The 12,767-nt window shown below is 55.9% G+C and overlaps 1 protein-coding gene across 12 annotated transcripts in view; it reads right to left on the minus strand.

Moving 5' to 3' along the window:
* Positions 1 to 12,767, minus strand: part of SZT2 (SZT2 subunit of KICSTOR complex) — a 59,386-nt gene that overhangs the window by 13,449 nt on the left and 33,170 nt on the right. For 8 of the 12 annotated variants that reach the window (XR_015698765.1, XM_087731627.1, XM_087731624.1 and 5 more), the window contains 21 exons: positions 12,384 to 12,458; positions 12,027 to 12,165; positions 11,670 to 11,790; positions 11,295 to 11,424; positions 11,027 to 11,179; positions 10,811 to 10,913; positions 10,331 to 10,448; positions 9,988 to 10,099; positions 9,414 to 9,532; positions 8,843 to 9,007; positions 8,124 to 8,208; positions 7,501 to 7,551; positions 4,449 to 4,637; positions 4,130 to 4,327; positions 3,594 to 3,763; positions 3,242 to 3,408; positions 2,704 to 2,801; positions 1,733 to 1,865; positions 1,494 to 1,621; positions 1,082 to 1,212; positions 388 to 570 (listed from right to left, as the gene is read on the minus strand). Coding sequence is in view for 11 of the 12 variants with exons in the window: in XM_087731627.1 (XP_087587753.1) it covers positions 388 to 570; positions 1,082 to 1,212; positions 1,494 to 1,621; positions 1,733 to 1,865; positions 2,704 to 2,801; positions 3,242 to 3,408; positions 3,594 to 3,763; positions 4,130 to 4,327; positions 4,449 to 4,637; positions 7,501 to 7,551; positions 8,124 to 8,208; positions 8,843 to 9,007; positions 9,414 to 9,532; positions 9,988 to 10,099; positions 10,331 to 10,448; positions 10,811 to 10,913; positions 11,027 to 11,179; positions 11,295 to 11,424; positions 11,670 to 11,790; positions 12,027 to 12,165; positions 12,384 to 12,458 (2,768 nt within the window). In the remaining variant the exon portion in view is untranslated. The remainder of the gene's footprint in view (positions 1 to 387; positions 571 to 1,081; positions 1,213 to 1,493; positions 1,622 to 1,732; positions 1,866 to 2,703; positions 2,802 to 3,241; positions 3,409 to 3,593; positions 3,764 to 4,129; positions 4,328 to 4,448; positions 4,638 to 7,500; positions 7,552 to 8,123; positions 8,209 to 8,842; positions 9,008 to 9,413; positions 9,533 to 9,987; positions 10,100 to 10,330; positions 10,449 to 10,810; positions 10,914 to 11,026; positions 11,180 to 11,294; positions 11,425 to 11,669; positions 11,791 to 12,026; positions 12,166 to 12,383; positions 12,459 to 12,767) is intronic. The other 4 variants (XM_087731625.1, XM_087731623.1, XM_087731622.1 and 1 more) reach the window with 2 other exon arrangements.

Here is a 12,767-nt window from a genome sequence, read left to right on the forward strand (position 1 = left end):
AGGATCCACAAGAACAGTGTAAACCTAGTTTTGGCCATCTGCAGACATCTGTTGGCCTCCTCCATCACCAGTGCTGAGGAGAGCAGGCATTGGCCCTAATGTGCAGTGGGAAGCCCATTCCTCAGCCTCCTCTACCCTAAATAATCTAGTCACAGATAAGTGCTGGCAACAGCAGAACCTGTTTCCCTTTCCACTTCTGGTTGTCTCCAAGAGCAGACAGCAACAGCCTGCCTGGACATGGCCACAGCTGGACACGTGAGCACCTGGGGATGCCTTGCCAACAGGCACACAAAAGCACTGAAGTGTCTGCTGCCATCATCAGACCCTCAAGCTGCCAAGGCCCCTCCTGAAGAGAAAAGGACTGCCCTGCCCAGCAGGGTGCCCTACCTGCTTGCTGTCCTCATGCCACGGTGTGTCCATGAAGCAGTGGTGGTGGAAGAGTCCCAGCTTCTGGCTGAGCAGGCAGTGCACGATGTGGGACCGGGCATTCTGCCACTGCAGCAGGCGAGTAAGCGAGCAGTTCAGGTTGGATCCCAGGTCTGGGGACCAGTTGTAGGTGTAAAGCGTCAGCTGGAGAGAGAAGAGCGGGAGGAATGCTGAGAGACCGGCTCAGAGAGGGCCTGCATGGTGACACAGGCTGCCCCAGGTGCTCTGGGTGGTACTTGCTGCAGCTCCAGCCAGTTTCAAATGGCAAGGCTGGGACAGGGAGAGTGGCAACAGGTCATTCACAGCCCCCCTGTTAACACCCACAGCAGTGGTGGTGGTACTTGCACTGGCAGCACAAGTGCCCAGCCTGATGTGGACCTTGTGGGGAAGGAAAGGGCAATTATAGTCCACAGTGGGGCAGCTGAAGTCAGAGACAGCAAGGGCTGCTGCCCCCCCAGCACTCCCCACAGTGCTGCAGGGAATCCCTGACTCTGCTTGCAGCACGAGCAGAGACATCCTGCACAGCTGCTTTGGAGGGCTCCTGCCTAGGGAAGGTTGGTGGCCTGCAGAGGCGCTCTTCCTCTCCTCTTTCTAACCCCGGGCCAGTTGGGAACAGCTTGGCTTTCAGGAGACATCACACAGGCATCATTGCTACCTTTTTGTCGATGATCTCCATGAAGAGGAACCTTTGCCGAGGTGCCAGGTCTCGTCCGACAAGGCTTGGGTCAGAGCCTCTCTCTGCCGAGCTGAATTCCATAGCCTCAAAGCGCTGGAGCCCTTTGTGAGCTGGAAGAAGCCAGAGTTACGACTCTCAGACCAGTTTATCCCACTCTTACCTCCCATGTGCCTTTAAGGTGGCACGACAGGATGTTGTGCCACAGTACAGCTCATCTGATCTTGAAATAAGCAGTTATAAGCAAATTTGAGAATAAGGTCTCAGGAGCTGAAAACAGACAACCCACTGCCCACCTCCAGGCACAAGCAGTCTGTCCCAGCCAAGAGGGGAACCTGCTCATACATCTCCCACCCCAAGAGCCCTCAGCACACAGTCCTGGCCGGGCACTCACCCTGTTCTGTGCTGCAACGCCACTGCTGGAAGTTGCGTCCCAGCAAGATGAAGTGTCTGACGGCTGCAGGGCGAGGGCTGGTGCTCTGGCCAGGCTTATAGGGCAGGAAAGCAGTGCCCTGATGGCAGCTGCAGAGAAAAGCACCAGAGGTGGCTGACAAGTAGAGCCATGGGAGCAGAGGCTGGCACAGCTGATCGGCATTTGCTGGTGCCAAGCTTCCTACAAACCACATAACTCACCAGATCTGCTCAAACACCTTGACAGTGGTGTCACTCGCCAGGGTAGTGACCAGGGCCACCACTTCCACCAGGATGGAGGACAGGAGGAAACGGGACACAATCTCCACTGAGCACTGCTGCACCGATGGGCACCCTGAATGGAAGAAGTACTGTAGGACAAGGCACCAAGCTGCCCCAGAGCCAAGCCCTGCCCACCTGGGCAGTGGAGACGGCTAAGGCAGCCCAGAGCAGGCCAAGTTCCTGCCTTGCCAGGGACTGAGGCAGGCAGAGCTGGAGAACAAGGACCTTATATGGAGGAAAAGGCAAAGGGCAAAATAACCCCTGGTTTCAGGCTCTGGCCTGAAGTGAGACCTGGACCAAACTCCCTGCGTGCCCTGAGCATGGCACTGTATTCCCTCCACTTATTCCTTGTTCCCTGGCATACTCCTCATCAGAGGAGGAGGACAGCTCTACCTTGCCAGGAGGAGGTGTGGGAGGATGTACAAACACTGAAGTGAGAGGTATCCAGAAAGCAGCAACAGGGCAGCCACACAGACCCAAATCCCACCGTATGAAAGGCATCCTCCTCCTCTCCCTTCCTGCAAGAATGGGGGTCTCCCATGCAGCTTCATAGCCCCAGAGCATGTTGCAGAGGCTCAGATCCTCCCTCCCTGCTACACCTGGGAGCTCCTTCACTACCGCAAGCCCTGAACTTGGAGCATGGCAGATGCAATCACAGGCTTTAGCAGGTTTGTTCAGGTGCACACAGATAACTGCCCAGACTCCTGCCACAGCTTTGTAATGCTGATGCTGGCCCTCAGACCAATGGGACTCTGGTGAGGTCTGGGGAGAGACAGGGTGCGTAACTAGGTAGAGATCAGCAAGGGATGAAGGTGGAGGGCTTGATGCCATATAAGGACTTGTCCTTGGAGCTCCGGGAAGAAAGGCCCATCCCTAGCCCATCTGGAGGAGCTGGGACCTGAGATACATACCCAGGTGGTTCATGAATGCCATCCACTGCTGGCAGGTTTGATTGAAGAGTGGGTGCATGGTACCTACATCCCCTTCTTCCAACTGGCAGGCTCGGCGCCTGGGAAGAGGAAAAGGAAGCACAGTTATACCAGATCAAAGTCAACATCAATGAAGGCACAAAGGTGCAATGGTCTCTCCCCACCCAGCTTCAGAACAGAGCCCCCTTTTTGGCTTGTTACAGCCCTTAAGCTTGGTCTCTCTGGGTCAGTAGCCATAGGGGTGTCAGATGTTGTGCAGGGACCCGCAATGCAGGGAAGGGATCTTTGGCAGGGAGAACCAGCACTGCTCCCAGAAGTACTCCAGCAATAAGGATCAAGGCTTTGTGTGTGGAAGGCAGCTCCCCTAACTGGCTGTGTAAGGGAGAAACTGCAAGGAAAGGGAATGTGGTCCAGAGGGTTAAGATGCAGGCAGAGACAGCAGGATGTCAGGCTGCGAAGCACTGTACAGCAGATGGAGGGCAACAACACCCCAGCTGCCTGGCCTGCAGGCTGTGCTTGCCTCTGTGCCTGTTCCAGCTCAGCTGTGGCTGTGGCCCGATCCTGGCTCAGATGCTGCTTGACACTCTCAGTCTTGTGCCGTCGCCTTGTGCGAGCCTCTTCTGGTCTCTCCAGCACAATGTCATCAGTAGTCTTGGGGCTGCCCAGCTCCGAGGACTCTGCCTTGCTCTAGGGAGAAGGGGGTGAGTTAAGGCTGTGCACATGCGCAGCCCAGCCAGCACCCTGATCTCAAAGTCCCCACTACCAGCCCAGCCTCCAGACCCCAGCCAGATCCCTCCTCTCCGTTCCTCCTGGCCTGGCACACCATGAGGACTTACAGGCCCTGCTCCCCACTGGTCCCTCAACAACATTACCAGCATGTCCCAGAAGCTGCGGCGTCCCAGCTTGCTCGTGGGTGTCACTGGCTCCCCAGAGCTGGATGAAGGGGCAGAGGTGAAGTGCAAGGGTGGAGGACAGCTCCTGCCAGCCCCACCAGTGGCCAGGGCCAAGCCCTTGGTCTCTGACATGGTCCTCCTTAGGCCTCCTGTGGAGACAGAGCAAATCAGACTCTCCAGAGCCTCCCACTGCAACACTGCTGGTGCCCCCGTGTACTCCACTGTGGCTGGCCAGAGCCTGGCTGGAAAGAAGGAAGAGAGCCCTCAACAACACCCAGCAAGGTAGATTCAGTTTTGGGGAGCAGACAGGCCTTTAAATATCTCTTCCAACCCTAATTTCTATAAAGCTTCTTCCCTGAGACATCACACAGCAGAGCCTGCAGAGGGGAGAGCTGCTTCCTCCCTCCCAGCCCCCTCAGCCCCAGTTCCCCTAGCACAGCCAAGCTCCCGTAGGCCAGGCAGGAGGAGCAAGGCTGGCTGGGGGCTTGGGGTGGCCGTCCCAGCGGGGCTCTCACCCGCAGAGCTCAGCTCCTCCAGGTCCGCAGCACCCAGGGGGCAGGCAGCTTCCACACAGAGCGGGGCCGGCAGCACAAGGAACTCCATGACGGCATCGCAGAGAGCATGGCGCAGGGCCCCGCGCAGCTTCTCCGACAGCTGCAGCAGGCTGATGTTGCCTTTCTCCCAGATATCCAGGTGCACCAGCACGCGGGGCTCTGCAAGGAAAGGGCAGTCCTGCATGGCTCTGCACCTCCACGTTCACCAGCCCTCCTAGGTGGCCCAGGGGATGTGGAGGCAGCAGGGAATTGCCAGTTTGTGGCCTGTTTCACTCCCTACCTGAATGCAGGGTGCCAGCCTCTGGCTGGTGCCTGCTGACTGCAGTGAGGCTTTCGAAGTCGGCGTCCTGCAGCAGGCCAACAATGGGCGAGGAGGAAGGCAGCTTCAGAGGGTCAGGCCTCTCCCCGTGGGGCAGCAAGGTTGGGCTGCCATGCTCATCCACGAAAGTCAGTGCAATGCATGCAATTCCTGAGGGGGAGAGCCCAAGACAGCCTCCATCAGCCCAGCACTGGGTGCACCCCTACAAGCCCTGCCTACAGCTTGCCACCCCACACCTGGGACCGTCGTGTCACCACTTGGGTTGCACAGTGCCACATGGCAGGCAGGGCCCACAGGAGGGGATGCAGCCAGGGGAGCAGAGGCTAGCTGTGCCTGTGGGGAGCCAGGGTGAGAAGCATGGTGTTTGGCACAAGGTGACCCCATAGCCCCAAGAATCAAATCTCCTGCAGCATCACAGCAGCTTTTGCCTTGTCCTGCAGGAGCTTCCTGGGTTGTCCAGCCCCATATGCAACAGGAAAGTGTCTCCATTTGCCCCAGGAGGGCCTTTATGCAGAGAGATCCAGGATGGGACTCACCATCCCTATCCTCTTAAGGGACGGAGTACAGAGCCCAGATACCATCCAGCAGCCCTCTCCAGGCTATGAAGGACCTCGAGTCCCTGCAGAGGAAGGCTGTATACATGACACCTTGTTGCAGATTGCACTCACGACCCCCTCCCCACTGTACAAGATCTGATCTTGAGGCCTTCTCCACACACTCCTACCAGCAAGGCTGGGGACAAAGCAGGTTGACACGTAGTATTAGCCTGGAGTTGCTGCAGAGTAAAATTTAGGCCCTGCCTGTAGCCTCTCTACGCTGAGCCCTATGCATGCACAACAGGACAGTTCAGAGATGCAGAGCAGCAGTGTGGTGCTTGCTCCACAGCCCACATGCCGCATGGCCTGGGCCACACAGGAGAAGCCCTGCTACAGACCAGAGTGGAAATAGGACATCGCTCCCCATGGCCCAGCTCGCTGGCCAGGGCACCAGTGAAGCAGCAGGGATGCAGCTGTGAGGTCCGAGCCCCATGCTGTAACCCTAGATGCTCCCACCCTGTTTCAAAGCCCCTTGACTGACTAAGCCAACACTCAGGTCACTAGATGGCAAAGCTGCCCCAACGCTACCAAAGGGTGATGTGTCCCAATGCAAACCACCTCAGCCCCACAGCATTGCTGAGCCCATACCCTGCCCTTCTCCATCCCAGCAAGGATGGGAGTGACACCAGACTCTGCTGCCACAGAGCAACCAAACTGCACCCAACTGAATCCACAGCATCACATAAAGGATGGGTGCCCTCCCTGTGCTGAGACAAATCCAAGCGCCAGCAGACTGTGCCCAGGACTAATCAGCAGCACAACCACCTGGTCTCCATCATTCCTAATGAAGCGTAAGCTCTGCAGCAACCTTTCCTCCATGTGCCAGATGCAAGGGAGAGGGCACTGGGATGGAGAAAGCTGCTCCCAAAGGAGAGAGGTGGCCATGCAAGTCAGAGGGCAGCTCACTTGCACTCACACCGAGGAAAGGGAACTCTACACCTATGAGCACCCCTGCACCTGAAGGGAAGTGCAGGAGCTGCCTTATCTCAGAGGTGCTCTGCAGCAGGCTCTGACATCTCTTTTCCCCAAACAGGCACAGGAACAACCCTTTATCCAGCAAACAATGGAGAATTTCGTAATTTCCTAAATGTCAAAGGTAGAGGGGACCAGGACTTCACCCAGAACAGCAAACCTGCCCCACGTGACAGTGAGTATGAGCCCTCCCAAACAGACTTTCTCTCTTTAAACAGTAAAGGGCACAAACTCCTGATCTGTCTGGCTTGACAGTCAGCCCTGGGCCCACCAGAATGACAATGGATGTTCATGTGGGTAACTGTAGACTAAGATGTAGTTATTCTCCTCTTCTCCCGGGTAAACTCCCACACTGAGCCCCTTCAGCCTCCCCCTCCCTGGCAGGTTTCCCTATCATATCCATTCCTGTAGCTCCACTCTGCTTCAGTCTGTCTCAGGTGAGGACAGGAAAACAACCAAGCACAATGCCCTCCTTGTGCTGGGACAGGTGCTCTACAGAGGGAGCACCCCCAGCAGTGCTTTCAAGCAGGCCAGGTCAGCAGCCGCAGGAGCAGACTCCTCATTTGGACATGCTCCCAGAGACAGAGCTGGTTTGCCAAGCAAGTGCCAAGCACTCAACACCCTGCAGCTGGCTCAGTCCCTCGGGGAGGAGATGATGGCTGCCCCTGCCCCACCAGCAGAAAGGCTAGCCTCCCCACTGCAGGGAACAAGGCTTCCAGTCTTGTTACAGGAGCACAGAGAAGCTGAAATACAACCACTAAATCACGGGTAAGAAACTCAAGACCTGAGCTCTGGAGCTATGGGAAGAGGTAAGTTAGCAAGAGCTGCCAAGGACCTTACGGTCCGGTGCACTGGAGTTTGGCTACATACTCATCCATCACATCCTGCGGAGAGGTGGGGTGCTAGGGAGCTGTTGCCTCCCATCTGTGGGGGACTCTGAGCCCCCTCCAACTCAGGCTCACTGAAATACAAAGTACACATCTAGTGGTGCCCAGCCGCTCTAGCCCCTTGGTATGCAAGGGAACCCCTCACCCCAGGACACAGCCACTGGGAGAGTGATGACGCTAAACCCTGGAGCATGAAACCACAGCTGAAACATCACAACCTGTCCTCCTCAGGGAGGAGATGCCTGTTTGGACCTGTGGGGGAAAAAGGGTGAAGGATTTTTGGAGTTCACTGCTTGCAAGCTGACAGGGCAGCACATGGACCCTCAGCATCTGGGGACTGCAGAACTGCCATCTCAGGGCAGCAGGGTCTGTTTGCTCATTTATCCAGCCAGCAAGAAAGAGGAGGCTCAGCTAAATGGACACACATACACAAACACACAGAGGAGTCAGAGCTGAAGCCACAGCACGAGGAAAACAAGAACAGCAGGGACCAGAGGGGCCAGGGAGCTGCACGGGAAAGGGAACTGGAGGAGTAATACTTGGAGCCGCAGGTGCTACCTTGGAAGTGGGAGAGTGGAAAGAGGTGCTGCACAAGGTCCGACATGGTACCTACATAACAGAAGAACATTCAGACGGTGCACTAGGGACATGAGACACACGATGGCCAGGTGACAGACCACATGGCCTGGACAAAACATGACATGACAGCCTGCTACAGGATGGGCCCTATCCAATCCCTCCTCCAGCAGTCCAGAGAAAAGAGCAAGGATATTGCCCCCACAGCCCATGCTCAGTTACACACAGCATTCAGCTACCCCTTCATGGCAAGGCTCTAGCAACAATTGTCCCTGGTCCCCGCTCCAGCCCCACTGAGCCTCTGTGCCCCATGCTTACTGAGGTGTCGCTGTGTCTTGCCCCCTCAGCTACTGCAACCTAGAGCTGCTTCCTACAGCAACAGGCCAAGCTTAGCAAGTTGCCCTGTGGGAGGCCTTGGCTCACTCCACCACACATGCAAGGGCATGCGGTCCCCCAAGCACACACCTTGCCCACCTCCCAGCCACTGGAGGAACACGCTGCCCTGACACTGGCCCTCCTCAGTCACTCAGAGCTCTCCAACGTGGGAAACAGCTCTCCAACACACAGCCCCATACCCTGTTACAGAAATGAGTTGAGCACAGTACCTTTGCCACCAGTGCCTTGGCCACCTGGCTTGTTGTACAGATAGAGATCTTGGTCAGGGACGCTCCCACTGTGGTTGAAGTAGTGCTAAGGAGAGCAAGGAAGAACGGTGACAGAGACTAGAGAACTTGCCTTAACTGGAAGCAGAGGTCCACGTGTGCGCAGAGCTCATCCCCAGACCTGTAGCAAGCAATCCAGACCTATTTAAAACACTTGCCAGCACAGCTTTGGCCACTGTTGGGCAGAAGGACCCTCCTACAGCTCTGTGCAGGGTTATACGGCACTACACGTCTGGCCTCACCTTCTATCCTTGCTCCAGCTGTGGTGAGGGGGTGGGTAGCTGCTCCCAGACTTTTAATTAACCCTGGTGTTTCAGTCCTTACATCTGATAGAGCCATGCAAGAAGCCAAGCTCAGCTTTGCAAGGGGGTCTTCTCCCATGCTCCTGGGAGAAGATTGTGGGCATGAGCTTTGTGGCTGCTGCTTTCTGCACAGCGAGTGACCACTTGTATCAAAGCAAGGCCTGTCCAAGTTTCTATGGGGCCAAACAGGAACTGCTCATAGTCCTGTGAAACTCCTCCAGGCTTCAGTATTCAGTGTCTGTTCCTCTCTGACACTACATGGCAGAGCTGGGAACATAATGACTGAGCTGCCCCAACAAATGCCCCCAGCAGCAGGTAGAAGCTGGGCAGACTGCTGTCCCAGCTCACAGCCCTCCTCACCTTGAAGTGGTGCTCCACGTTGCTGTCCGTGTACTTTGGGGTGTGCAGGAAGATGAGCAGGTTCTGGCGCAGATAGTAGGCCACCGCATGCAGCCAAGGCAGGGCGGAGGGTGGCAGTGCGAACTGCAGGACCTCTGTGGGTGGCGTCCCAGGGGGCTGGATAAACTGCAGAGAGAAGACTTTAAAACTCAGCTGAGACTAGCAGGATGCCCTGGGGCTCTGATACTGATCCAAATTATGCCAGCTGGCTATGTGAAGGAAGAGTGTGGTGGGCAGAACCCAGGTCCATAGACAGCACCCTGAGACAGGGGCAGGCAGATGTTCCAGGGGTATTCACAGGGAGGCCCTGCCATGCTGCAACTCCCAGCAAAGGGGATCTCCCACTTACCCTGGTGCCCACACAGTATATACCTTGGTGAACACTAGCCTGAGCAAGCACTGGAGCAGGGAATGGGATGCAGCAAACCGCCTTGGCCTTCCCTGCCCTGGGGCAGGTGAGGCTGAGACAGGTCAAAAAGTAGGAAAGTGTTACAGGCTCTGGGATGAGCAGAGCAGATATCCAGTGAGGTACCTCCACATCTGCTGGGGTCAGCTTGCAGTTCCGCACCAGCATCACAGTGATGATATCCAGGGTGGCCTCATCCAGGCGTCTGCGCAGCACTTTCACCAGCTCATCTGTAATCTCAGGCCCTGACAAGTAAGCAGAGGTACAAGCAGCTCTTTCACCCCATCCAGTAAGAATGACCACAGCCACCCCCCTGGCTTGTTCAGGATGTACCACCCTCACAGTCACTTCCCACAGGGAACATTGCTTTCCCCACCACCCATTTCTTCAGGCATCTTTTTCTACCCATTCATGACCACAAAAGACTGCTGGTACAGCAGGCAAAGACAAATGCACTCCTGCAGAGGGAAAGTTGGCATAAGCCACCTGGTCTGCAGGAGGTTTCATTGTGGGCCATGGATCCTTTTCTCACATTCCCACCCAGACAGAACAGAGAACAGCTCTGGGGTAAGGAAAAGCAGCTTGCTCAGGAGGGATATACCTCCTCTGCTCTTCAAGCAAGGAGGGCAGGGACTGGAGCTCTATTCCTCTGCTGTGCATCAGCACAGTCCATCCGCTGCCGGGTGCTGTTAACACTTACCTGCTGGGGCAACACCATGGACCATCAGCTGGATGTGCCTGTCTACCTGTCCCACAGGACGGGTAGAGTCCACACTACGGCATGAGGCTGTGTCCAGAGAGGAACGAGAACCCTGGAGAAGCAAAAACAGCCACACGGAAACAGTTTCCACATGAATTCTAGATCCATCACTGTCTCGGGCCATCAGCAAAGTCAGGCAGAACCCACCCACTGCTGCCCCACTCCACACATCTATAATGTAAGTTTTATCCTACATAAAACCCAGGTTGCTGGAACTACTGAGTTCCCTCCTATCCTGTGACCAAGAGCACCAACATCCACTCCCAGAAAGCAGCAGACTCACCATTAGATCCTCAGTGTAAATGGGCTCCTGGCTGCGTGTCAGTGCCAGTGAGCGAGATGCTGGACTAAGGATGCTCTCTGCTTCCCACACCTTCCCACTGTAGGTGGTTTCAGTCAACCTGAAACAGGAGAAAGACATATCAGCCTCCATTCCCAAGGACGACAGCATCATACCTCCACAGAAGATCCCTGTGCACTTTCTGGGGATTAGTCCTTATGATATGGATCTTGTGGAAAAATTGCTCTCTGGCTCCCTCAAAAAAATCACCCTTCTTCCTCCCATGTAAAGGCTTAGCACAGGGAGGGCAGGAGGGGCCTGGCTTGATGTGACTCTGACTCATCAAAAATCAGATATTTGCTGCTTGGGTCACAGCAGGGTCCCTGAGGCTGGGCACACACTTTCTGCCCCAAGGAGCTCTCAGTCTGCTGCAATGCATGTAGCAGGGCAGGGTCAGGCCAACAAGTCACGCTGGCTTCTTACCGGAGGTAGAAAACAGATTTAGTGGCACGTTCCTGGTAGACAAACATATTCTTCCTGTTCACCACAGAGAAGGCGTTGAGCACCGAGCGAAGCGCCTGGATAGCTGTGGGCAACGTGGGATGTTAGCTATCCCACACACCCTCCTCCAGTGTGCCAATCCAGCCAGAAGCCAGACTCTTGACACGCAAAATGAGGGGGAACCTGGGCTGTACGCACCTCGTGAGACTCCCATGTTGGGGCCCATCTTGAGGCGCGAATGCACATGGATGAGTGTGCTCCACACAACATCACAAGCAAAGTGCCCTGGCATGAACTGCATGGTGGCAGCCAGGTAGTCCCGGGGCTGGTAGCTCTCCTCCACAGAGTAATCTACAAAGAACATAGGACATAGCTGGGGCTATAGTGTGGAAGCCACTACCTTTTTAGTCACCCATGGGCAGGCAGTGGCACCGCTGCTGAGGCAGGGTCAACGGCATATTCATACCATCTGTGGGCATGACACGCTGCCTGTACGAAGTATAGGGTGTTTCACTCTTCCAGATGTCCTCCTCGCTTTCTGCCACCAGTAATGAGTTGCATATGTGGCTGTCATGCAGGTCCTGCAGCAGCAAGCGCTGCAAAGAATGAGAAAAGATTGGTTCTGTTGCTTGCACAGCCCACAGAAGACAGCATGGAGAAGGGCTTAGGGCCAGTCCGAGTCTCTTTTCCTTTGACCCTCAAGCTGAGACTCCACCAGCTGAACTGGCTCTCCTGGCCCTCCTCTGAGCTGGGCCCAGACCAGACAACCTCCAGAGGTCCCTTCTCATCTAAGCCATCTCATGACTTGCAGCTCTGGCCCTGCCCTCTGCAGATTTGTTACCTGATTGACAACTCTGCAGATTTCACTGATCTTCTTCACTACCACCTGGTTGAGACTCTGGCACTCCCCTGGCTGCTCCTCTTCTGTCTCTGCTGATTCTGCTTTCTCCACGCTCAGGCTGCTTTACAGGGAAGGGGAGAGAGGGGTCAGCAGAGCACCTGAACAGTGCCTGTCCCTGGGTTCTGGGAGCAGGAACACAGTGCAGAAGGGTGGCTGCTTTCCTCTTATGGAGCACCAGTCTAGTCCTGCAGCTCCCCACCCACATGGGGCAAGAAGGAGATCCCATCCAGAGATGAGGGAGTGGCAATAAGGTCCTGATACAGAGAAGCCATGGCCAGACAGCGGGACCCTCCTTACCGTGTGTGGTAATAGACCTCCACTCGGTCCTGCTGGATTTTTATGATGAGCCAGAAATCCGGCATGAGGGGACACCTGGGTTCCTGGTCACTCATTAGCGCCTCCTCATACTCCGAGTCACTGCTTCCCCCATCGTAACCTGCAACATAACCTGGCTTCAGTCCCAGGCTGCCTGGCAAGCCAGCCTGCTCCCCGGGCACAGAAGGCTCTAGGAGATCAGAGCCATTCACAAGCCCTGTCCTCAGGGCTCGGGGGTCACCCCAGCCCAGGCACACCGTCCCCCATGCCCCCACACTATCATGTCACTGCCAGTGTCTGCCTGCACACTGTCAGTCACCCCTGCCCCAGCAGACTCACCCAGGTGGTCAGAGTCCATGCTGCCCTGGCTCGACACGAGGCTCTGCACGCGGCTGGGACGCTGCTTGCTGGAGCCTGCAAAGAGAAGAGGGGTTTGATCATGAGAGCACTTGCTAAGTCCCTTCACATGACCCATCTGCTGAAGAAACATTACACCACAGGACAACCAGGCAGCGCTGGCCATGGGGAGGCAGTGCTGGGGAATGGGGGTGTCACAGCCATTACTGGAGTCACCACGACTTCGTGTCATTAGGGATTATCAGGGTGGCAGTGCAGCCTAGTACCTTGGGTACTGTTAAGCAGTGAATTGCCAGCATCCTGGCAAGGAAGAGACCAACAGTGCAACAGCACCAATTCTGGTGTTTAAGGACTGGAACAGGAATA

This window comes from Nipponia nippon, unplaced genomic scaffold (genome assembly GCF_047370975.1).
Source record: "Nipponia nippon isolate SJK-2023a ecotype South Korea unplaced genomic scaffold, ASM4737097v1 scaffold_5, whole genome shotgun sequence".
NCBI classification, from domain to species: domain Eukaryota; kingdom Metazoa; phylum Chordata; class Aves; order Pelecaniformes; family Threskiornithidae; genus Nipponia; species Nipponia nippon.